The sequence below is a fragment of the Leptinotarsa decemlineata genome, unplaced genomic scaffold (assembly GCF_025532065.1).
Source record: "Leptinotarsa decemlineata unplaced genomic scaffold, Ldec_3_MD MMD2_tig00000505_RagTag_RagTag, whole genome shotgun sequence".
Classification (NCBI taxonomy): Eukaryota; Metazoa; Arthropoda; class Insecta; order Coleoptera; family Chrysomelidae; genus Leptinotarsa; species Leptinotarsa decemlineata.
In genome coordinates this window covers 9608414-9635725 of record NW_027412549.1, presented here as the reverse complement: position 1 = coordinate 9635725, position 27312 = coordinate 9608414, and the positions used below count along the sequence as shown (strand labels likewise).

Genomic DNA, 27312 nt, shown 5'->3' with positions numbered 1-27312 from the left:
TATATCACATTTGATATTTTAATAGTGTTTAATTTGAAATAACCACCATCGTATGTGTATATTTCAACCCCCAACAGTCTGAAGAAGAAAGCGGAATTGCCTGTCCTGTCATTATTATATTCGTTTTGGAGGTATTTATCCGTCGAAAAAAACCAATGCTTGAGTTTTTGTAATATTGATTTCAACCTAGTTACTTCCACCCCAATTCAAAATCACTTCTAGATCCTCATTAGGGTATGCAACCACCTACTACCGATAAAGATGTGCATCCGCAGCCGATGTCCTGGATTCCAAATGGAATGACGAGACAAATTTAAAACGCAATTTATTGGATCCTTTATTGGTTTTTTATAATAAGTCTATATACAATGTTGTGGAATTGGCCTCGGTGGTAATGCGCCCGACTCACGATCGGAAGACCGTGGGTTCGATTCCTGCCTCGACCAGATATTTTTCTAGAGAGAATTTTTCAGGTTGAAGCTGGGATGATTCTGCAACCGTGTTAGGAATCACACGTTGAAAGGTAAGACCTCGTTACTCTTTAGCTCGCACAAGTTTCTCAACTTCTGAGAGTTGTCGTTCGTATGGGGCGACAGCTGATTAACGGAAAAACAGATTTTAAACAGATTTTTAAACAATAGATTCTGAAGAATTGCTTTCAAATTATACAGGGAATGTCATTTTGAACAACTTTTGATTTTTCCTCCAGACAACTATTATATACTCATGGCAGACTATCACTGTACTACTTTGTGGAAAAAAGCTAGGCATTGATTCAACATTTGCTACTTCGATTCATGACATTCAATTTCGATTATAATATGTGTCTTGAGAATATCTCTATAATTTTATAAATTAAAATATAACGCACCTTGTTTTCAAGATTGTGAGTCCTCCATAGCTCTCCCTTCCTATATTTTATTTATATGTCAAAAAATGCTCAACTCATCGCTCTCCTTCCTATATCTCATTCTCATGTCCAGAATATCAACTTGTTTGATCTTCCTCTTGAAGATGTTCACTTGGTGATCGAAACACATGTCGAGGTGTTAAAATAATGGTTTGGTGTTGGGAAAAAACTCCAATAATATTCATTACTACACTAAAGGTTCCAAACAGTGCATCACAAGTAGTTTTTTTACTGAACTGAGAATGTTGGGAACATCAATGATAAGTATATGTTAGAATAATCAGAAAATCCCCAGGTCATATATTCCCCCAGTAATTCTATGAGTTAATTTGGCAATGCTTTTCAAAAAGTATTTCTTATAGGAGCATTCTCATTTGTTTTCAATTCTATGAACATCTCCTTCTTCTAGTGACCCCAACAAACATTAGTTAATATATCCTTCTTGAACAATCATGTACTTCAGGATCATTTAAGATTATATTTTGATTAATTTCTATACAATATCATTTGTCTTTTGTCCTACATGTTTGTCCAATTTTAAATTTGTAAGTTAGTCATTAAAGTTACTTCCTAGATTCTAATTTAGGATTTTTCAAATTTTACTTGTTTTATAGCAGCTCGAGGAATAGTATATTGAATGTTTTGGAGTGTTAAAAAATGACTAAATACCATTTGTATTATTTCAGTTCTGTCACGCGAAAAGTCTGATGCAATAGATAATATTTTTGGTTGCCACTTCAATCTGCTTATCATAGGTTACGGACGTAAGAAGTCTTCCCTTTCCTAACTTCTGAACAGGACTACATATTGAAGTGGAATTCGTTGTCGGTCGGTAGCCGGGCGGTTCGACGTGGGTGTTTTGTTCACTCAGTCAATCGGCCGATGTGTGAGTCGATGGTTCAAGTCCCAGGCTGAACGCTCGATTTTCACTTGCTTTCGTCCAATCCGTGTTAGGAATCACACGTTGAAAGGTAAGACCTCGTTAGTCCTCAGCTCGCACAAGTTTCGACTTCTGAAAGTTGTCGTTCGTGAGGCTGCGATAGATATGTATTGAAAGTTCATAAATTAACAAGTAAAGCATGTACCTATACTCGCAAAACTCTACGTAACTCAGAATGAATAACTGTAGTCAATTATTTTTATTAGATATTTATTGAATTTGAATGCATGCCATGTCAGTGAATGGTAACAAATTTCTCATCTGCATTTCTTGTCGAAAACGTACCTCGTTTCATAACAATTTCACAATTAACACACCATTGGCGGAAAATGCTGCAGCAGTAACCGAAATGAAAACAGACAATAATTTCAGAGCGATTTCTGGTTGTCCTTCTGAGAGCCTGAAAAAATTAAATACAAGTTAGTTGTGATTTGATACGAATAAATTTACGTGATCTGATCATTTCCAAATCGATTTCAATTTAAGAGCCACCGGTAAACAGTTGCTGTTTAAACTCTGATTGTTCAACTTAATTCGGTCAAAATGAAATTTTCTGTTACATTTCTTGAGATTTACAAATCTGATTCAGAAATAGATCTCGTTTCTGTATTTATTCCTGAATAGCGACCTACTGAAAGTGACTAGCAAACAATTTAGAGTAAATGGGAGAAAAAACGCTGGGAAACTTTTTTCTACATTTCATACTCACCCAGGCACACTAAGACAACCGACGTTTATCAATAAACCGCCACTTATATTGTATAGAACAATAAATAGAATAAACTGCCAATCTTTATCAAAAACTACCGATAAGTGACTCCTTGGTTTGGCATTGCAAAAAATAATGATTCCCACCGAAAGGACCGTTCTCATCACCGTTCCACCCATCCAAAAGGTAAAATTGGATCTCTGAAAAATAAGTATTAGAATAGACAAAGATCCGTTAAATAAAGGATCGCTTAGATATCTTGAATTTTCGATAACATTAGTTTCGGCAATTGTTTTTGAATCATGTAGCTTTTTGATAAACCCTACATCTGAGTAGTCTGAAAGATATATGACTCACTATCTTTTTTGTTTCATATCAAGATCAACTGTCGAAATTTATAAAGAACGAATCGAAATTTTTGCAAATCTATTAAACAAACTCGCATCTATGCGTGGGGATTTCTGACAAATCGAGGCAAGTTGAGACATATTGGTCTTCTTTAGAGAGAAGTCTCAAATAATGACGAAAAACGAAGTAATTTTTTGTATCAGAGATGAAAATTAAAATCAAAGAAACTTTTAATTTCATTTCATGTATGTTATTTGTATCCTCCAACATAGGCCACCCTCAACTTTGAAATTTCAAACACAGACCTCTATATTGTGTTAACATGTTTTCAAAATGTCATATATCATACAATTATTTCATTTCTGGCATTTCTAAAAGCTTCATTGGAATGCATTCCATAAATCACCAGTCGACAATAAACTGTCATTTATTGAGTATTGAAATTACTATACCTAATCCATCTCTCTTCATCACGTCAAATACCTTACCGTAACTCTTCCCAAAGAAATTATCTGTCCCACCAAGCTACTAACATCGGATAGCAAAAAAACAATAACTGGGGTGAAATATTTATCTGAAAAAGTATAATATTATGATTATTTCCACCAGATCAAGAAATATATTCAAAATAATCAGTCATATACTCGTATTATGAATAAACTGTCTCGTTACTTGATGCAAGTCTACACGCTACTTTCATCGGTTGAACTGGTACCTACTTCAAAGTATTCTACGATATTCTTTAAGCAGAAATTATATGAATTGAAGGGGTTATATCTTTAGAAGTGATTAATTTTTGGGAAAGAAAGTAGAAAACCAAAAACTTTCTTTCCCAGAAATTATACTATTGTGTCGTGGTGTGTTGTGATGCTATCTGACGTGACGGCGAGTGTGCAGACTATTATTCTGTCGTGTCGGGGCCAGGGCTGCTCCTGGCTATACAATTGTAGGAATTGCTATACAATTCAATATTTTTTCGTACATGCATACCACATTGACGAAAAACATACATTTTGATTTCATTTGGTTTTGAATGGATTCGAACGAGGCCACGGTATATATTTACAAATTTCAATCACTTCGTCCTTCGATAGTCAAGTAATCTGTCTATTTCTGTCTTCCGTCTGTCCTAGAACTCATAGAAGTCATAGATCACGATCACGTCGATCACAGAGCACCAAGCACTTATTTTTCAGAGTAGTCAAATGTCAAATTTGTCGAAAACCACTGACTCTAAAAGAAAAATAAATCCACAGTGAGAAAAGAGAAATGACGAATTTTAAATAAATATTTATGAATGGTAGTTGGTATTTCACCTCACCCCTCTTGATTTTGCTTCATTCCATCTTTACATCATGTGGGAAACTGTCACTTGTCAATTATTCTGATCACAGTGTTGGCGACTGTTGATGCTATACAATTATAGCGAAAAGCATACATTTTCATCTGTCATTTTCGTACAAATTTTTTTTACCTTGAAGCAACACTGGTCGGGGCGCGCTCTGACGTTATTTCTATTAATACAGTGGTGGCCTTTGGAGTTAACGCATGCAAGTATCTACAATGTTTTCTTCCGATTCGGATAGTGATATTGAAGAAAACCTTGCGTGTCTGCAAATGTAAAGTTAACTCAAAAAGAGAAGAGAAAATTTTGGGTTCATCCAGTAAATAATCTGAGAGGTAGTCGAAGCGAATATCATTCACTAGTGATGAAGAAAGATTTCATCAATATTTCAGGATGTCAAAAAATCAACATTCTATGGTACAAAATGATAATAAAAATACAAACCCAACTTTTCTAACAAGTTCAATACGTTCATTCGACATCTTGTGCACAAATGAATGCAAACGACTATTCTCTAGCTAGTTAATGCATCAGATTAGAAACATACTAGTGTGGAGTGTTCTGTCGCGTCATAACCCCACCATCGTTCTGACGCCGATCGGGAATCGACCGATCGCCGTCACGACAGATCACGTCCCGACACAATGCATTTTAGTTATATAATTATAAACATAATAAATGTATGGATACGATATACTTGTGGCGCGTGACGACACACCACGACACAATAATATAATTCCGGCTTTATACACGGCGTTCCAACGAAAACTTGCTCCTCTGTAAGACAGAAATGAACGTTTATTTTTAGTGCTATCAATTTCGATATGAAGGTCATAAACAAAACTCCATCCCCTTACGGTCACCAGCTACCCTCCATATTTTTTCAATGGCATGGTAGGTCGAGTGATACATCATTTGACAACTTTTTTGTTCCTTCACCACCTCTAAGTGTTTATGGAACTAGTTCATTCGGCATCGCTATCATTGAATGTTAAACGTATTAATTAGTAAAAAACATAATATGCGCTGTTGTTTATTGAGGAAATCAACAACAAACAATATCAATGGGAACATAAGATACATTGCTCAAAATGATTATCATCTACTGTAACACGACAGCTTTCCTTATACTAATCTATATATTCGATGTCAGCAATCGAGATTCCCGATCAACTCTCTATCATATCTCTTATAGATTTGTAGAATTCACTCAAATAGTAGTTGCCCTGTATCCGTTTAGGCATGGACGAGACTATTCGTTTTTACTGTAATGGTTTTCTTTCTAGGAGCTAGTTATTGCAGTACAATGTTTTTAAAATTTTCATTCTATAAATTGTATTCAAGACACGTGTTACACCAAGCTCGTTTCATCAGTTAAACTGATGCATCAAACTATTCCAAAATACTATATAGTTGTTCTTTCATATCGACTGATGAAATAAATAGACATAATTTTCGTTACTGGACTATGCTCAATTGTTGAATGAAAACAATTTACACAAAATTTGACTATTAGGGTCAGAAATTTTGGTACTCAAATTGTTGGATCATTCTTCAATGAAGATAATCTCAATGGAGATAGAAGCAAGTTACAGCAGGATGGCGCACATCCACATGTCGATGTTCGGGGATTCCTAAAAAAAGGATAGAACAATAACTGGGAATCATTATTCAATGTTCCTGATCACTGTATAAAAAAATCAATGGGTATTTCACCGAAACGGTGATGGAAGTTGAAAAAACCTGGTGTGCAGAAAAGTTCAGAGTTCACTGTGAAAATACCAGTTGAATAATTCTTTTATTCTTCAAGTCTCAAATTTCGTTTGCTTTCAAAGTAGGCTGGAAATTTTTCAATACATCCTTCTACATGCAAATTGAAATCAAGTACAAAATATTTGATATTCGTGACTTGTTATTCGAATAGTGCTTTCGATTTTCTTGTGACTGAATATGATAAGACTTTCTAATAATAATATTGCACTCACTTGCCCAAGCACTCCCATCTCCATAGTTTTGTGATTCAACCAAGCTTGTGACTGAAGGATCAATGTAATTCGTTGTAAAAATCACAGTGCCAACTATAGTAACTCCAGGCCATATCAGTTTAATAACATTTTTCATTTCTGACCAAGATAATGTATTTTTTTTCGTTTCTTGGTCTCCTGTGCTGTCTTTCGTGTAATAAGCATATAATTTTGAGTATTTTATGCCAAAAGATATACAAAAATTTGCCGTTACCAAAACAGTTCCTGTTAAAAAATAAATTAGAGCTCCATCTACGGCTGAGTCGGTGACAGATATACAAATGATTTGAAGTAGATCTGTGAGTATTCCTCCACTTTGTCCCAAGAGAAACCATTTCATGAAATTACTGGGAAATTTTGCCACTAATACCATTGAAGACAGTTGGTAGACGGCAACTGCAGCTGGAAGTAAACAAAATAAGTTTGTTATGAATTTCATGTTCATATTGATGTAAACTTCATTTTATCTACAATGGGTATCACCAATCCCTATCATATTTAGAATGTGCCCGGTAGAGTTGACTACATTAATGAGCATTTTCTAGGTATTTTGTATGCTATTTATTTTACCCCGTAAGAATACTTTTCTTCAGTACCAACCAATACGAAACCATACACCTATGCTATTCAATTAAAATATCCGAAAATTTGATGATTTTTTGAAACTAAAGCGAAAAAATGGGTTAAACAAAAGTAGTAATGTGACAATACTCAGAAAATATAATCAGTCATCAGGGCGTCAGATTTCCATCGAGATCAAATATATCATTCTTTCACTCTACAAAAATGAAAATGATCCTAAAAATTATAACTTTGCTGATAAATTCTCAGAATTTCAAATCACAAAAAAATGTAGCCATCAAGAAAGTTATGATTCACTATCAATAATCTGAAGAAATACTGAATGACAGTTACTCTGATGATATGACATGCCATCTGCATTTTGACAAAAATCAACGATTCACATCAGCATAAACGTTAATCGGAAACAATTTTTTCAAAGAACTTGTAGTTATTCTACTCGTCATTGTGGGCGTGGGATGCGAAACCAATCCAAGTCGTCTTGTTTTTATACAGTATTCTGAAATTGAATATGTTTTGTACAATCGAAAAGGTACGTTTCTATATGTACCTGCATAGTTCTTTCTGCCACGCCACATTTTTCTCTCACCAGAACAAAAATACCGACTCTCGGCGCGAGTTTCGGTATCATGATAGCACCTAAAAATTCAGAGGCCGTACGCCTATGGCGTGTTCAGTTTATTCGCTGTTGTTATTATTGTTTGTAGTTTTTGTAGTCGGTAATGAGTAACTTACCACAAAATCTTCTATAATATCCTTAAATTTCGTTTTCATATGAGTAAACGCCTATGGTAAAAGAACAAAATTGGATCCGCACTTCGTTTCGAGGTCGCCGAGAACTTTGTGAATTCATGACTGAAAGTAGTGGAAGTGGACAAACTGGTTGATTTTTACTATGGTGGAGGTCAAATAGAACCACTCACTTTGGACCTAACCTAACCGAAAGCCTATGGCACTTTATACCTGCCAACAAAAAACATGCAACCCTGCACTTCCAGAGTCATATACACTAGTGCAAAAATAAGAGAACATTAGTTTATACTGTTTTTTTGGGTTAATCACCTTCCACAAACCAAAAAAAAAAAAGATAAATCAATAGAGAATCTTCTGATTAAAGGGCAAACTGAAAAGTTCACCCCGAAAAGGTACAACGTAATATAAACTACTGAAAATTCCAATTAATCAGTAACCTGTCGTATTCATAAATTTTGCCTACAAATTGAAAAAAACTTGATTGAAAAAATTCAATATCGATTGATTAAGGTTTCGGAAAACAATCCTTTACGGTTTTCAAAACCTGTATTCACTACGAAAATCTCGCCTCAAACAGTGATATTTCTAATTTCTTTGACACAAGTCAAACGAATGGAATGTCCAAATGTCACATGCGACAGTCCACAGACTCTTCTCAGTAATGGGAATCAGGTACGATTCATTTCCACAAAATTATTCGCAATACACTTGTTACCTGTTCAAAGAATATATGCGGATTCTTTGATGTTATGATCAAAAAATCGATGAAAACGCTTTATACCAGTGTTTATCGAAAGAAAACTCATACCAGCAGATATCTCCACTATGAATCTAATCACCACGCTATCGTCAAAAAAGGTACAGTTAGGTGTTTGTATGATAGGACGAAGACAGTTTTTAATTCAGTTCATAATATGAAAGAGGAAATAACTATCATTAAAACAGTTTTGAAACAAAACGCATATCTGGAGCAGTTTCACATACCTCACAACTAACATCATACCTTATCTTCCTGGTTTATCTGAGAAATTGAGACGCATGGGTTGAAAGTATAATATAAGAACAACTTTCAGAACTACCAACATATTGAGATCTCTTTTGACACAAACTAAACACGAACGAAAGTTTGTATTTACAACATACCTTGTTCCTGTGGTAAAAGTTCATAGGTGAAACCTCAAGACCTCTTGATGTGAGAAAAAATGAACATCGTGAATATATAAGGAGAAGACAGATGGCAGGTTCTGGGTGATCACGTCATAGAATGGAATGAAACAAAAATCATCACCAGAGAAGCTCATGGAAAAATTAGACGACTAAAAGAATCCGCATAAATTCTTACAGCTGGTAACAAGTGTATTGCGAATAGTACTGTGGAAATGGATCGTATCTGGTTGCCATTACTAAGAAGAGAGGTTGAAGACTGAAATATGTGGACTGTCGCGTGTGACATTTGGATATTCCATTCTTTTGACTTGTGTCAAAGAAATTAGAAATATAACAGTTTGAGGCGAGATTTTCATAGTGAATACAGAAAAACGGAAAAGGATCATTATCCGAAACGTTAACCACTTGAGTAAGCTGATCAACTATCAATTGGACTTTTCAGTAGTTTATATTACGCAGTAACTTTTCTGGGTGAAGTTTTCATTTTGCCCTTTACCACACTTCAGCAGATTCTCTATGGATTTACCTTTTATTTTTTCAGATTATGGAAGGTTATGAATCCAAAAAAAAACAGTATAAAATATTGAGTCCCCCACAAAAAATTGTCTTTTGAAGAATATTTAAAAGAGAAGATTAGTATTGTGTCGTATGTAAGACAGTCACAACCAACTAGTCTTGTCTATTCTTCCAGAAATCTTGTACAAAGTTCATTATAATTTTGTTAAACTACAAAGTCTACAGTCCACTCATTACCCAACAGACCAGTTCGCATCACTGGAAAATCTACGACTAATGCTAACGGCTACGTTACTGTTTCTATTTGCATCTGGACAAATTATTACTTTACATAATGAGGTGCGATAAATGTCTTTTCAAAAGTCATTCACTCATGATGATACATTGTTCACACAATACAATTGTCAATGGACACATTTTGAACCACATGTTTTTGTTTCTATATGAAAGGCATGGGTGATGGTCACCATGCTATCATTACTTGCCAGGTACTCTCATAGACGATATCAAAACAATCATCGAAGTTACAGTTAATCTTCTTTCTGCTAAAAATGACTCTTGAGTGTTTCAATACATCATGTGAAAGAATAAGCAACGATGTGAGGCCATTTTTTGAAATAAGCACCAGACATTCTTTAATATTTTTCACAATGGGGATTTTCATTCCTGAAATAAATTGTAAAGAATATATTTTTGTATATTTTTTAAAGGAATGTATTTTGTCCATCGAGAGTTGCCTTTTTAATCCTCTTGAAAATAAGTGAAGATAGTTTACTACTTATTTCCTGTCGTAAAATTCAACTTTCATAAGTTGTTCATATTATTTTCATTGTTTCGAAATAGTATTTCCTTTAGTTTATATCGGAAGAAAACATTTGAGCACGATCTACATATCGTTGCGGAGAGTTTTCATTTATAAAGTTTTGTCATATTTTTTGTACAACGATGGAGAATCAGAAAGTCAAAAAATCATTTTCATAAACTAACATCTTGTAAAAATGAGTATACGTATGTACTCATTTACGCACGTAAGTTATACTTCGTTTTTTTTTAATCATATCTTGCTGTGATTCATTTTATTTTTCGTTTAAGTTTATTTATGTATTCTATATTTTTATTAAAATTATTTTTGATACTATCGTCATGTTATTATATGTGTGTAGCACAATTTGAATGAATTTCATCATTCAAAAGATTACTATGAGGAAAAAACATCATATTTAATTTATCATTTGAAATGATTTTATTTTTTCGGGTGCTTTATTCACTCAGTTGCGACAGCCGGTAACGGAAAAACAGATTTTTTTTTATAAATACCGTCAACTAACCTCAAGTTCTACAAACTTACTCAAAGTGATAAGTGAAAACCACTTTCATCACATATCACCACGATATATTATCTGAGATATGATACAGGACTATTCAAATTCGTTTCTGTACATGGGGATCTCGTAAACGATAAGAGATAGAGTATCGGTTAAATTGTGACAAAGTTGCGTATTTCAGAGACCTATTCAATGGTGTAAAAAAATCGAAAATAGCTCTCTTGGTTTTGGAGATATACAGGAAAAACCAAATAATCCCAAATTATTATTTTGCCTATATCTTTCCTATTCGCAGACATATTGAAAATCTGTCTACATTTTGCCATTGGCACTTGATGTAGGCTATCACAATATGCCCATGAATCTTTCATATAGAGGGTCATCTGACTTGGGCCACCTCCATCTTCATATTTTCAGATACAAATCTGTATTTTTTTTCGCAGTTTTTGAATTGTAGACGTTCACTTCATACTGAGAAATTGAATTTTATTTTATATTTCAAGATGTTTCGGTAATATTCGATTATAATTGGGTGAATTATTTCCTTTCAAATTACGGCCCTGGAAATTGGTTCACTGACTTAAATGAAAACATAATAGCAACTTTCACGTCTTCCTATGTACCGTAGAGTTTTTCGAGAGTTTTTTTTTTCATTTTAAGGTACCTATTCATATTTTTTCATATTCCCATTGCTCTGAGCGTTTCCTACAATGAATTCCGAATAAGAAAACCTTCTATGATTATCTGAAACATATCTACAACAAAAATATATTATATGTGTTTTGATGAGCAGAAAAAGAAATGATAGCAATAATAACATTCGAAATGAACACTATAATTGTAATGAAAATTGAAATGAAGTAATTTACATACACAAAAAAATTAATAGCGCAATAAATGTTCGAATTGGAGTCCTTCCATTTCGAAACAAATTATGGGCTAATGAGATGGCTTGCAAGATCACCAGATCTTACTATTTTGGACTATTTTCTATGGAAGACATTGAAAAATAGGACTTACGCTGACAGAGAGGTACAAAATGTGGAAGACTCGAGATTGAGGATTTTGAATGATTTCGCAACAATGCAGCAAATAACTGTATTGAGGGCAACGAATAATATGAAAAACCAAGTTCAAAAATGTCTCAAAATGAATGGACTTCCATTCGAACATTCATTGAGCCATTATTTTTTTGTGTATATAAATTACTTCATTTCAATTTTCATTACAATTATAATGTTCGTTTTGGATGTTATTATTGCTATAATTTTTTTTCTGCTCGTTAAAACACATTCAATATATTTTTGATATAGATATGTTTCAGATAATCATAAAAGGTTTTCTTATTCGAAGTTTATTGTAGAAAACGCTCAGAGCAATGGAAAAAATATGAATAGGTACCTAAAACTGAAAAAAAAAAAAAAACTCTCGAAAAATTCTACGGTACGTGAAAATTGCTATAGTGTTTTTATTCAGTTCATTCAACTAATTTCCAGGTCCGTGATTTACAAGAGTATAATTCACACAATTATAATCAAATATTACCGAAACATCCCGAAATATGAAATTGAATTTGAACGTATGTATGAAGTATGAAGTGAACGTCGGTGATACAAAAACTACAACAAAAAATACAGGTCCGTATTTAAAAATTCGAAGACGGTGGTGGCCTAAGTCAGATGACACCCTGTATAAAAGATTCATGGACATATTCTGATACCCCACATCAAGTGCCAAATTTTCAATATGTCTGCGAATGATGAAGATATAGGCAAAAAAACTATTTCGGATTTTTTGGTTTTTCCTGAATATCTACAGAACCAAAAGAGCTTTGTTCGATTTTTTTACATCATTGAATAGGTCTCTAAAATACGCAACTTTGCCCCAATCTAGATATATATGTATGTATGCATGAATATATATGTAGATATATTATCTGAAAAAAAAAAAAAAAAAATATATATATATATATATATATATATATATATATATATATATATATATATATATATATATATATATATATATATATGAAATCTGAAGTTTTCACGGGTAGGAATATGCTGAACTGGTTTTTCCGGGTATTTGATCCGTGTATGTGATATTATCTCTAATTTCACCGACGTTTCGACAAAATCTCATTTGTCATTATCAAGGTGTGCTGTTACGTGTTCAGAAATTTGTTGACCTTGCTCAACTCATTTCTTACTATAATGGTAAAATGGTATTCGTTATGTGTTCAGAAATAGAGTAGTCCATAAACCCTCTACTACCTACTATTTAAACGTTCTTGAGTTTTACCTGCGTTCTTCTTCTTCTTAGTTGACCTCATCTCCCCGTTCAGGTATTGAATATGAAAACTTCAGATTTCATATTCAATACCTGAACGGGGAGATGAGGTCAACTAAGAAGAAGAAGAACGCAGGTAAAACTCAAGAACGTTTAAATAGTAGGTAGTAGAGGGTTTATGGACTACTCTATTTCTGAACACATAACGAATACCATTTTACCATTATAGTAAGAAGTGAGTTGAGCAAGGTCAACAAATTTCTGAACACGTAACAGCACACCTTGATAATGACAAATGAGATTTTGTCGAAACGTCGGTGAAATTAGAGATAATATCACATACACGGATCAAATACCCGGAAAAACCAGTTCAGCATATATATATATATATATATATATATATATATATATATATATATATACAGGGTGGCCCACCACATTCGCCTCGGTATTTCTACGAGAAATGAAGAGAGTTAGGGAAAAACTTTCAGCACAGTTATATGTGGGTCTATGAGGAACATATTCCAGAATCATTTTGAAATATATAGGGTGACTCACAAAAAAGTTACATACCAAAGTTATATTTTTTCTTATGGAACACCCTATATTCTTAAATACTATAGACAAAATGAAGGTGAGTTACTATTATATTTCCCATCCTTAAAACTGACCGTTTCTGAGAAATTTCGAGAAATTTAAAAATACAGACCACAATTTAAAAATTGTTTTCACCCTGTAACGTGTAACGAGCTGCTCGTGATCAATTGTACTGCTTAGCTCAAAGGTTAAAGTTGACTACCACATGAAATTTTCAATGCAGTATCATTCCTAGTAGCGAAAAAAATTGCCTCAAAACTTGGACACACATTTAATTAAATAACTTCTTGAAGTTGAATGGAACACCCCTTATTTAGTAGCGAAATTTGACGCAGGAGTAGATTCCCTTCAAAACTATATTAGGGTTCCCTATACCCATCTCTTCTGTTTTTTACACAAAAGGTGTTTTTATATTTTACTTATGAGTAATTTTTTTATCTTCAAACTGAAACACGCTGTATTGTAATTAAAAGTTCGCAAAGCGTTTGAACACCTTTTTATTGAAGAATACGCAGATTTGCTAGAAGCACAAGTTGAAATTCTTCAAAATAAGGTGTATCTAAAGTAAAATGCAGGCAAATGTAAAAACTTAAATTTTTTGCCATTTCTGAAATATTCTTCAAAATAAGAAGATGCATGTGTATTAATTATTGAGGCAAAATATGTTAAATTCGCTTGTTTCTTAACAAATATATTAGACTTCATAGTGGAATAAATACCAAAATAACAATATGGGCTCAATAAAAACATACATTTACGATTGCCTATAAAACCTATTCTACTATTTTTTCAATAATAGTAGGCTCTGGCCCAGATGACGTTAATTATTATTATGAAACAAAAATTTGACAGTGACACAACTTGTTAATCAAACCATTAGGTATGATTGTTTTAACTAGTTTGAAATTATTGTCATTTTGCAATATTGTAAAATGAGAACGTATCCCCAGGAAGAATGAATTGATATGATTTTGATAATCGGTGAGTGTGAAGAAAACTGTCTATTAACGTCTATGCCCAAAGGTATCCTAACAAGCGTTCATTGCAAAAGTTGTTGCAGCTTTTCCGAAGAACAGGCAGTGTATCTTATAATATGCAAGAACGGCAAAAACCGGTTACTGGAAATGAGGAAAATATGTGAAACAACTGGATAAGCAGACAGAGTATCCAAAGAATAAATAAAAATTACAAATTCCACCCGTATCGCATTCAACTACATCAACAGCTTTCAGGAGAAGATTATGATTGACGACTGAATTTTTGTTTATGGGTTTTACAAAAGTTTCCAAGAGTTTCCAAAGAGTCAACTTTCCATAACAACGAAGCAGTTAACAGACATAACTTCCACCACTACAGTGACGAAAACCCTAATATTTTTAGAACCCTTGATCACCAGCACAGCTGATTTGTTGATGTGTGGGGTGGAATAATTGGAACGCAAGTAGTAGGTCCTTACTTTTTTTATGGTCATTTAAACGGCGTCATGTTTTTCGGATTTATTAGGGATAATTTGCCTATGCTCTTAATATGCCTCTTAATATTCTTCAACGGATGTGAATGCAGCTAGATGGTGCTCCTGCCCACTTTGATAGACGTGTTAGAAACCAGTTAGATCGACAATATCCAAATAGATGGATAGGACGAGAAGGTCTACAGAACTGGCCAGACAGGTCTCCGGACCTTACAAGTCCCGACTATTTTTTATGGGGATATATCCGAAGTATTGTTCACGATACACCGCCAACGACACCTCAGGATATGAAAATAGGAATGAGAAGAGCGTTCCGTTCCATATCACATGATATGTTATCCAGAGTTCAGCACTAATTTCAAGAAAGAGTTCGCCTATGCATCGAAAATAATGAACACCATTTTGAGCATTTATTGAAATAATTAACTATTCAAGATTCCTAATTTTTCGATAAAATGACTTCAAGAATGCTTTTTTGCTTTTCATAACAATACAGGGTGTTCCATTTTCAAGATAAAAAAATTACTCATAAGTGAAATATAAAAACGCCTTTTGTGTAAAAACCAGAAGAGATAGGTATAGGGAACTCTAATATAGTTTTGAAGGAAATCTACTTCTGCGTCAAATTACGCCATCAAATGCGGGGTGTTCTATTCAACTTTGAGAAGTTATTCAATTAAATGTGTGTACAAGTTTTGAGGAATTTTTTTTCGCCACTCGGAATAATATTTCATTGAAAATTTCATGCGGTCGTTAACTTTAACCTTTTAGCTAAGCAGTACATTTAATCACGAGCTGCTCGTTACACGTTACAGGGTGAAAACAATTTTTAAATTATGGTCTGTATTTTTAAATTTCTCGAAATTTCTCAGAAGCTGTCAGTTTTGAGTATGGGATATATGATAGTTACTCACCTTCATTTTGTCTATAGTAACTAAAAATATAAAAAAATATAGGGTGTTTCATAAGAAAAAGTATAACTTTGGTATGTAACTTTTTTGGGAGTCACCCTGTATATTTCAAAATAATTTTGGAATATGCCCCTCATAGACCCACATATAACTGTGCTAAAAGTTATTCCCTAACTCTCTTCATTTCTCGTAGAAGGCATCTGTTCATTATGGACAGCAGGAGTCAGCCAAATGCGCTCGACTGAGAAGCAACCGCCATATAAATCAAAGAAGAAGATAACTTCAGGGTTTCGGATTATCGTGACGGTGTGCGCACGCAACGTGAAAATTTACTTTCATAATTTCATAACGAACGCGTCAAAATGAGTTTGAAAATATTTTCTTTCCTATTTGATTTATAGGTCAGTTCCAAATTGAAGATGAGCGCCTCTTCTCGTGATATATTCGAATACTTTTTTTTTGTCACTATTTTCAATGCGCCTGCGAATAGCTTCCTCGTTGGATATGATATACTGAGAATAAATGACAAATATAAAACGGAATTTCGAATACTTACAGCTATTCACTGCCAGCAGCATCATCGACATAATGAAAAATCCTGATTGCCCTAGAAAACAAGCATAGTTATTTTTCATCAAATTGAAAATTGTAAGCATGATTGCATTGAGATTCTGACATTTTTGCTTCCTTCCATCAAGCTCAATGAGTATCATATCAATATTGACAATGAATATGTCCGCAATGAATGAATAATGAATAGTTTTCTGTATCAGATTCTCTGAATTATCTTTTGAACACGTTTTTCCGACACTTGGTTAGCGGAGCGCGCATCGAGCTCTGAGCGCATATGGTATGGGAAAAGTATTTTCGATAGAATAATTTTGCACCTGACGTTCCAATTCTACATATGAAATATTTCGAGTTTGTTGCTGACTTAAAAAAAAATTACCGAAATAAAGTAAATTCTCACAATTTCCAACAAATTTCTGAAGGAAGTATGATTTGGTTTCACCCATCATTTATATGAAGGTCAATTTCACAGAGGTGATGATTAGAAAAAAAATTGAACACGGCAATTTTTATTTTGACGATGAAATCTCCCAGGCATATTCTGAATCTTTTCCCATCGACTCCATTGGTGTGATATTATGCAACTCTCAAATTTTAGATGAGACTGGAGATCAAATAATACCTCGTTTGACAGGATGCTACATACTTTTTCGAATTGATATAGCAATTATTGGTAAACAAATGTACATGAAAAATATTTCTGAACACGTATATCACACTCATTTCACTTTGAGAGTAATTGTGTATTGATGGTTATCAAGAACTGACTTCCTTATTCATTAGGTATGCAGTATCTGGACATCGATGCTTGCGATGAAACAATAAACACAGTTTTTGCTATTTTTCATTGGAAGTGAAATGATGAATTATTATCATTTGGTTTATTGACATTATTGATTTCACATTAACACCGATAAATATCTTAATCAGCATTTGAGAGAAATGATTCGTAGTGAATAGATCATTTAAAAAGGATCAGTTAAGTGGTTCACAAGGTCAACTGATTTGAGTTAGTTAGATTTTTGTGGAATCAAACGGAAGCTACAATTCATTCAATATATGTATAATGATGAGAATATAAATAATAATAGTCATCTACTGTCTGAGGCCTCAGCTGAGTTGCGTTACCACTTGTCCTAATAACTAGGGCAAAACCGGATCGGCAGCCCAGGCACACATGGCAGAAATAATTCAAACTGACGTCCTATATTTGGATTAACAGTGAATCATTTGCCAACTCACGACAATCGCAATGACACCAAACGCATTGAGTGGACCCATTAGTTAAGAGATGGCGTGATGAGTTGTTATAACCGTGGTAGCGAAGAAAGTACATGGCAAGAAGGTATGTGGTTTGTGGTGAGAATTGCATCCAGGGCATGCAGCCCTTTCTGGTGGCTGGGATGTATAACTATTCCACAGCTTGGCTGAAGGAGTGGTGCAAGTGGCAGCAGTAGAAGTGGAGAGCAGATTCGCATCATTCCTCATGCTGAAATACACGGAACACGCAATGGGCTGGTTAGTTTGGATGCGAAGATTCATGACGATTTTGAATAAGAGGCCGACAATTGACAAATTATCATCGCAGTGTAAGGCACCGTCCATTCGCTTTCCGAATCGGAAGGATGGAATCCCAACCTTGTGATACGAAAAACTGAACGACAAGTATACATATGTATTTTGCTTTACTACAACATTGCCTTGACAGGATACGATTACTAGTGACTGCTAAAAAGTTACTGATGTTGCGAGCGAGAAGTATCGCCAAGTATTCAGTAGAACATCTATGATCATCCGTAACCTCTCAACATATACACTCCAGCCCTGACGAAGTTCAAACTTCCTGTTAAGGTCTGATTACGATAAACTATGCAACTCGATAACCTTGGATGACGTTCGATCTCATCCCCGAAACCAGACATTTATAGAATCGATAAAATTCGTTCAATAATTTGTTAACAAGCATCTTCTCCACAGAGCGATTGTTTTCATTCATACGTTTTTTCTGCCTACATTGGTGTTTTTATTCCAAAATATCTGCCTTTCAAAAAGTTGAAACAATATAAGAGTACACACATACTATCGATATGAAACTCAGGAGAACGATGGGTGGATTTCAGTGTAGTTTCATGCTGTTCGGAACATTGGGAACTGTTGAATACACATAATGGCTCCATTATGCGTATTATCGATATATTTTTGAGTCATTCTCAAATTTGAAGCTGAGTGACTACAACGTGAATTTAAATTTCAGTGCAAATTGATTCTGTTTGACAAAATTATAAAGTACCGCCGTATTTCACCTCTAATGATACCTTCAAATAATACCTACAATTTCGTAGTAGGTATTCTCCATTTGGTCCCAAGAATATTGTATATTAGAACCAAGAAAGAAACGAAAAATATGTTATGAGTTCGAATAAAAGTTGTGGGTTTACTTACATGAGTCTGTGTTAACTCTAGTGAACGATGAAAAGGTCAGGAAAATAAAAAAGATGACAACCAACGCAAACAAAATTAATTTTCGTGCGTCGAATTTTCTACCGTGAATTGTCCCTAAAAGAGTGAATAATACTGTTGGTACTGAAATAGCAACTGACAATGCTGACTGGTAAAGAGACTGTAATGATGTCCTGTTTCCATCATCTGCTGGTGCACTGGCATTTCTGAACTTGAACATCCAATACTGAAAACAAATAAGTTATCTGCCAAGTTATATAATTTGAAAAAATTGTATTAACCGATATCCAACTGCTTCCTACGAGTAACTTTCAGAAGACTTCTGTAAATTGAGTGCTGGCCTCACTTCAGTGTGCGGTCTTTGAAACACTTGAGGATAGATATATAGTATATTTGGTTAAATCAATATAAAATGTATTTCTGAAGGAAGGCTGGTTGGGTAACAGGATCAAGTCGACGTTTCAAATTCAATTAAATTCTTCTTCCCCACCAATTTCCGCTTTCCACGACTATGTCGGCTCTTGTAAACAAATCGTACCCCAACAAAATAGGAACCCCATTCACCTGATGTCCCGTTACTGTTTGTGAAAGTAATGTTGATGTTTGTCAACTGTTGTCTTGTGATTTACCGGAAAAAGACAGAAGTTTGTTAAAAGACGTACTACTCAAATATAAGTCGATTTTTTCGGATATACCGGGGCGCACGAACTGTTATGAACACTCCATAATATTGAAAAATTACAACGATACCAGTAGCACACCAAGTGGCAGTTATTGAAACTATTGCACGGATGGAAAGTTGGGGGGTGATAGAACGAGCATCTACACCTTACATATCTCATCTCATGACCACTCTTAAAAAACATGGTAGCGTTCGAATTTGTCTTGATGCAAGACACTTGAATTCTGTTATGTAAACGGATCGTGAACTTCCAAGGCGCATTGAAGACATTGTCCGTTCTTTGAATGGATAAAAGTTTCTGTCAAAGATCGATCTTCCTAACTCTTACTGGCAGATACCTTTGAAACATGAAGATCGAAAATATACCGAATTTATCGTAGGAAATAAAACTTATCAGTTTTGTGTTCTGCCATTTGGGATCTCAACAACGGTTAGCTCTTTCATCCGGGCAATTTCCACCATCTTTGGAGAAAGTGTTTTCAAGGTTGAAAGAAGTGGGCCTAACTGTTAAAGGAGAAAAATGCCGCTTCATTCAGAAGGAAATGCATTTTTTTGGCTACATCGTGACGTTTACCGAATCCATCTGATAAGTGTTTGCAGCTTTATCAATTGAAGCTCTCGAAACTTTAGATATGTACACTGAATAGAATTGTAGAGTACCAGAGTGAGGATGAATACCTCCCAGAAATTATAACCAATCTTCCATTAGACCTGAATTTACAAAAAAATTTCGTGTGGAGGCACTTATATATTAGTCGTTTTAAATGTCTTTACGAAATACGTGACACTAAACCCTTTGAAAAAAGGGACTTCTAGGACCATATTAAATCGACTGACGACTAACTATTTTCCATTACATGGTCCGCCTATGCGTATCTTACATGACAACGCTACCCAATTTACTTCGAAGATTTGGAAAAAAAAAATTGTCTGACTTAGGCATAAAACTAGTGTTCATATCGGTCAGACATCCCATGGCTAATTCCTCTGAACGCTGGACTTCAGACATAACTTCATTTCAGAATTTTTTAAACCACGTCGTACACGAATCGACGGGGTTTTCACCTGCCGAATTGGAATATGGGCAAAAGAGAATGAAACTTTTACCACCGGCTGTTCGTCACCGGCCACAATGCCACCTTTCATGCCAGTCATTTGAAACCATATCATAAACTAGTTAGTCCGTCTTGAGTACACGAATAAAATGAATACGGAACTCAAGCTGAAGAGGGGGGCGAGATGTGGCAAAACACGGGCATTTTTTCTTTGAGTTATTTCACGTTTACTACATTAACATATATTTTTGATACATATATTTGTATGATGGGTTGCTTGCCACAGCGATCCTCGGTATGTCTAAAAACCTCGCATCTATCGGAATGTACAGAAAAACCGCCACCGTTTTTATATCGGAAACTATTTTATTGAATTGCGTTGACAGAGAGAGATTTGTTGAAACGAAGTAAAAGTCCGTGGTTTTATTGTTATCCACGCATTATTCAATTTAATATAATTTGCCTGGGGCCTGAAAGATCAAATAATACTTGTATTATGGCGACCAGTTCCTTCATCTTATTTCAGGTAGGCAATGGTAAAGTCAGTAGTGTTATAATGTGAGAATTAATCACATCTTATTTCAACTGTATATTTGCGAGTAACCATCCATTATTGATGCCTGTATTGATCACTCATTTCACTCCGAATCAATAAAGGTCCCATATTATAAGAGCAGCAGCCTGATTTTCCCTGACCACCCACGAAAAACCCGTTCCTTTACATACCCAAAACTATATTGGCCAAACAGGGAGAACGTTTTCTCAAAGAATTAAAAAGCACCGAAGTAGTTTTGTAAATGAAAAGACCAATTCCACATTTGCAAACCACCTTTTAGCAGAAGGATATGAGTTTAATCATGAATATGACGTATTACATTCAGAATAGAAAAATTTGAAACTCAATCTTCTAGAATGTTTAGAAATCAATAGTTTCAAGAATTCGGGTAATTTACTGAATGATCAATTAAAATAGAATAACTCCCCGTTACCAAATATTTTTTCAAATGTGGAAACGGGGACATAAGCTCAGGAAATTAAATTCCTTACAATGTAGGTGAAACTCAGGTACTCAAAATGTAGGTACTTCAAATTGTAAAATGAGATATATCAAACATTGAAAATGTAGAATATAGTCGGTGAAAACACGCCCGAAGAAGCCATTGTAAGGCGAAACACGTGTTGCGTTTTTGTAAAACTGTTTAGTGAAAATCTCACAAAAAAGTATTTGTTGAATACGTTAGTTATGGATTTTCATCAAGTATCGGCCAATTCCATCATATATAATAATTTGATGGATCATTAGAGCTGAAACAAACATCTATCCAAGGAAAATTTCGGAAATGATCTTGAAGATCCTCTTACTCAGCAGATCTGTGATGTCAAAGTTTTCCAGTAATAGATTTTTGTTCGTATTGCTATCTGAATAGAAAATACAGATTTTGGGTTTGGTTTGGTTCCTTTTGCCTATACCAATCTTGGATTTCGGGTTCGAATCTGGTTTAGAAAAATTAACTTTTTTAATTTCTTCTCATAAGTAGGTATAGAACTGAATTAAAAATATTTGGTGGTTTACACGATGAAATTTGAAAACCGACTGTTTGAAGCAAAACAATATAATATCATAGCTAAATCAAGAAAGCAGCTAACAGCAGTGATTCGTACCGAGATTCGTACCGTGATTATTGGGTGTTATTAAAGTTGAGCAAACAGACGTATAATGGGTACATTATACAATAATCGTGGATAAATAAGTTGTTTAGAGCGGCAAGGAAAGTATTTTGAGAATTTGGAGTCGAGTATATTATTATCCTTGTCTTAAAGTTAGTAACAATTGAATACATTCATTCGTTATTGTTTGAATATTTTTCTATTTTGATATTTTGTTTTGTTACCCGCTCATGTAACAAAATCGAAATAGTTCCCAATATTTATATGTTTTATGTTTCATATACCATCATCAGTATTTTATATATTTTGCTTGTTTTCATTTGTTCTCTTTGTTACACATATTTATTTGAAATCTCAAACTTTAGTTTTCACTTCAATTGAGAAAATGCCTCCAAAATAAAAAAAAAAATTGAAAACTGAAAGTTGTGGAGTCTCAATCGAATAAGGTAAGAAGTAGAAAGGCAAGAAGAAAATAATGTTTCAAAAATTAAAATTCAATTGAGGTATCATCCAGTTTCGTTCTGGTCACAAATAGGGGTGTGAGTACTACATGAAGGAGGTATCAGATAAGTAGATTTCATAACTTCTGCCTTAAAGTTCTGTACCGGATATCACAAAAATAACGTTTCAAATTACATTTTATTGTGAGATTTTCAATGAACAGTCTACAAAACTACGACATGTATTTCACTATGTGATAGTTTCTTCGTATAAACACCCTTGAAAAAATCATTGTCTATTGAAACGTTGGCGATCTGTAAATTGTTTTCTGAAAAGTGTTACTCAAATACAACCACAAAATAGCTTTATCGGATTAAATAAGTAGAGATTGTATTAGGTGGCCTCCACTGTTATATAGATAGTAACTTACTGAATGTCAAAATATTTTTGGCAGAATTTCAAAATTACAAAACAACTGTAGAAAGACTTTCAATAATGTGATTCGCGAGGTGGAGAGAATAACATCACAATGAAAAATGTCAAGAGATGAATATTTCATTAGTCATTATCGACGTATGAGGTTTCATTCAATGTAATGATGATATTTGTACTCACATTAATTGCTGTTCCGATAAATATCATTGGCATCAATGTCATAAATCCCATGAAGAAAAAGAAAATAAAACATATTAAAAAAGCATCCTTTGGTGCATTCCTGATTTTCTCGGCAAATCTTTCATCGTTAGATTTCGGAGTTGATAACACAGAAATAAGAGATTCTGCAAAGTTAAAGCCTATTGGATGTCGATACAAATAATAGGTTACTTGTGCTAATTAAAAAAAATCTTCAAGAAACCAACGAACTGCCTTTTCTACAATCAGGGTTTCGCTCTTTCAGACAATTATTTATGTAATAGCTAACGAATATCCTACTTTCGGAACAGAAAATGAATATTCAATTGTTTTTATATAGATTCATAAAATTATAAATTATTGGTTACTAATTAAACGGTTTCATTTAGCTTGCCCTATTTGTTTGTGTTCGGGTCAAATTCAGTAATTGAAGTTTGACCTCCTTCCTAGTGACAGATTAATCTGAAATTTAATTTTGATGATAATAAATTCTGTATCACTGTGAATCCAAGATGGCTTCAGCTACAAAATGGCGGACTACTAGTTTAACAACTACCTCAATATGGGTATCAAATGACAGGGCCTAACTAGTAAAATAGTAGTACACTCTGAAAGAAATGCAAATTCAAGATGGCCGTAGCTACAAAATGGCGAATTACATATTGTTTCACAACTACCTTAATATGGGTATCAAATGGTAGGGATTGGTTAGTAGAATAGTGGTACACTGTGAAAATGGCGGATTATATATTTTTTCATAACTACCTCAATATGGGTTGTAGAGGACAGGACTTAACAAGTAGAATAGTGAAACACTTTGAGAAAGATGCAAATTCAAGATGGCTGCAGCTAAGAAATGGTGAATTACTAAAATGTTGAAAATTAAATGAGTGAAAAAAATCAACTATTTTGAAAGGTTTTATTGAAAAAAATATATAAATGATTTAGATAATGTACTAAACAATAAGTCGGAAGGTCCTAGGTGGCAGTCATTACATCACTCTCCTCAGCAATCTACGGTACCGATCATATAGAAATAGAAAAATAATAAAATCGTTGGGCATAATATTCACATATTTACTTAGGTTACAGTTTTTAGTGCATTATCCACATCATTATTTCTTTTAATAAAACCGGTTTTCATAATATACATACATATACATATTTTATCTTTCTCAATGCATCAAAAGAATAGTTGAATACTATTCAGCAGTTACAGAGTTTTAGAGAGATTACATGCACAAACCTGTTTAATCATTCAGAAGAACAGGAATCTCAACATACGTATTTCCTTAGTTGACTATTTCGAATCAATCATAAAACTTGTGTCCCATAATTTTAAAAATATCCAGGTTGAGATGAAAAGAAAACCTTATCTCGTGCCTCTCATGTGAACCTACGACTTTGTAAGTGAGTGTGGCAGATACCCGACGGAAAAACAACAACCATCGTAGCAAATGCCGCGTAGAAAGCTGAAATAAAACCATCAGGCACCTGTGCAACATCTTCCATTTTGAAAATCCGTCTCAAGTTATTACCCACTATGAAAAGTAGAAATTGATTTCATTTGGTCGGTAAGACTAATCGACAGACCGGTTTCGGGGTACTTGCTTCATCATCAGTACTGGGCATGGCACTTCAGAATTAGATTGATCCACTCAAACTGTCTTTTTTAATTCATAGGTGTGGTTGGTACCGGTGAATGTGGAGTTCACTTGAATTATTTACTTTTTGGGGCACTAGATTGTGAAAAGAGGCAGCATCGAATGGTCATCAGATTTGTCGTTGCTTGATACGTTATGGGAAAAGCTGAATGGTAAAGTCTACCGTTTTTCTACGAATGCTTTCAAATCACCTCGAAAATGCTCTCCTCAGTAAGCTGGAGCATTTCAAAAACTATACTCAAATCAAAATGGGCTTTGAGTAGTTACTAATCTGAATATTCAATCAACTAGTTGGAAGTGAGCATCCATATAGATATAGACCTTATATGAGATTCTGTTCGTCAGGTTGCAGTCACTTACGTTTTGGACAGCTCAGTGCAAAGAAAACTCTTTGATATCTGTCAAGTGTTTGACAGTATTTACTGTCTTCTTCGAAAAAGACAACTGTAATAAATGATGTTATAGAATATAGAAATGTAGTTGCATAAAGAAAGGGTGATATTTGAATGAAATTGGTTACAAACTGAAAAAATATTAATCAATCAGTCATATTTTCATGAAAGCTTTATTCAAGAATTGAACCAAAAGTCACAATTACGAGAACAAGAATCAGGAAACATATTGAATGTTAATTGAAACAACAGCTCATTATCGGAACAAAAGCCATTAGCCTTACATGAAAATGATTTGGTTACGTTTTCAGTATTCATTGAAAAGTGATATTTACGTATCATCTGAAATCATTTCAAGCTGAAATAATAATTGACAATTCAGTACTGGTTACTTGAATTCATCAAAGTTTTTTTAATTCTTCAACAATTATATATTTCACAACTCTCAAAAAACTTTCATGTCATGCACACAAAAAATAGCTACAAGCATACAAGCATTTGCACTATCGGGACTTCATACTGCAGGTCTCATGTTGTAAAAATAATATATAGAAATTGTATAGATATCACCATGAGGTACTCAAACCTTGTAATTTCCATGAGAGTTCTCAGATATGTTGAAAATTTGCGTTAAAAATGATAATTGCCTATTTAAATTTTGGAGAAATTGTTCTGAATTAAATTTAGCAAATGTATGAAAAATATTCCTTCTTACCTCTTCTCAAAATTTCAATATGTGGAGACATGATCAAGTAATATTACTTGAATAATCTCTCACCAGTTTCAAAAAAACATTTTTCAATACAAATTATCGACAACAATATGAATGGCCATTCAAATTTTATCTACTTTCACTCGATTCTTCCAATGAAGATTACATTGATATCGCTTAATTCATTCTCTATGTACTCCATTAGAACAAACTTCACTCAAACGATAATATAATGAGTGTTGAAAATGAACTAGATAATACTGGGGATCTGATAACAAACTACTTCATTGATCGCAATTGAAAATTCGTTTCTATTTATATCGGCTTTTTTCACAGTGAAAATCTCATCAGGGCCATATTATGGCTATAACATCTAAACTCATTCTGACCCCAAAATAAACTGAGTGTGGAGAGAAGGTGATATTTCCGTTGACAAAAACGTATTCTATAGGATCGACAGATCATTTATTACCACCCATCAAAGATGGACCAGTATTGATGTTTTATTGAGGGGTATAAAGAAGCTATACAAAGTTTCTAGGAGCAAAATTATAAAATTATCGAATGGAATCAGTATCGTCGTGCATTCATTTGTGAAAGAATTGTGTTTAGAGAATGCACTAGAATATGAATTATCATTCAAATAGATTTATTCTGATTTCAGATTAGTTACATCTATCAGTCTATCATACGTTAAAATAACGAAGAATAATAATAATTTTTGTGGACTGGCGAAGACAAGTATGAAGACATATGTCAGCTCATAAATTATATGAGCAGTATTGGCCTGGCTGAAGAAATGATGGAGCGTTCAGCTCCATTCCTCAATAGTGTTGACCAGTGTATACAAGCTCATTTCTGTTTCTGGTCAGCAGATCGTGTTGAACTGATAGTTCAGAATATTGACTGGATGTTATTTTAGGTTGTATTTTATAGAGTTTGACTCTTCTGAAATATAAACTTTTTAAAATAAATAAAATATGAAGGACATATTACTAAATTTACCCAGAAATGTTACTGCATTTGGATAAAATTCAGATAGGTTTTCCAACCTCTCTTTTCACCTTCATTGTTCAGCAAACAAGATTAAAATAAAATTGTGAATGAATAAATACTCCCCTTGAATGACGTTTCGAAAAATTCCTCTG

At 33.9% G+C, this 27312-nt stretch overlaps 1 protein-coding gene across 5 annotated transcripts; it reads right to left on the bottom strand.

Annotated features, from left to right (window-relative positions):
* Positions 1–1257: 1257 nt before the first annotated feature.
* LOC141481766 (equilibrative nucleoside transporter 3-like) lies at positions 1258–26374 on the bottom strand. Of its 5 annotated transcripts, XM_074173898.1 has the most exons (9): positions 26168–26374; positions 23379–23542; positions 18900–19143; positions 16444–16494; positions 6238–6678; positions 3396–3481; positions 2560–2759; positions 2136–2250; positions 1258–1922 (listed from the first exon to the last, which is right to left on the bottom strand). In XM_074173898.1, the coding sequence occupies exons 1-8, from the start codon at positions 26196–26198 to the stop codon at positions 2142–2144; spliced, it is 1326 nt and encodes a 441-aa protein (XP_074029999.1). In that variant the 5' UTR covers positions 26199–26374; the 3' UTR covers positions 1258–1922; positions 2136–2141. The 5 variants fall into 5 exon arrangements, with proteins under 5 accessions (XP_074029999.1, XP_074029998.1, XP_074030000.1 ...); XM_074173897.1 differs by lacking the exon at positions 1258–1922 and having other exon boundaries at positions 2053–2250; XM_074173899.1 differs by lacking the exons at positions 1258–1922; positions 16444–16494 and having other exon boundaries at positions 2053–2250.
* Positions 26375–27312: the final 938 nt, after the last annotated feature.

Coding starts and splice junctions, on each gene's coding strand:
- LOC141481766 (XM_074173898.1), bottom strand. CDS start 26,198: ATGTCTCCACATATTGAAATTTTGAGAAGAG. Junction 23,543..26,167: donor TATTGAAATTTTGAGAAGAG/GTAAGAAGGAAT, acceptor TTAACTTTGCAG/AATCTCTTATTTCTGTGTTA. Junction 16,495..18,899: donor TAGAGTTAACACAGACTCAT/GTAAGTAAACCC, acceptor CTTGTTTTCTAG/GGCAATCAGGATTTTTCATT.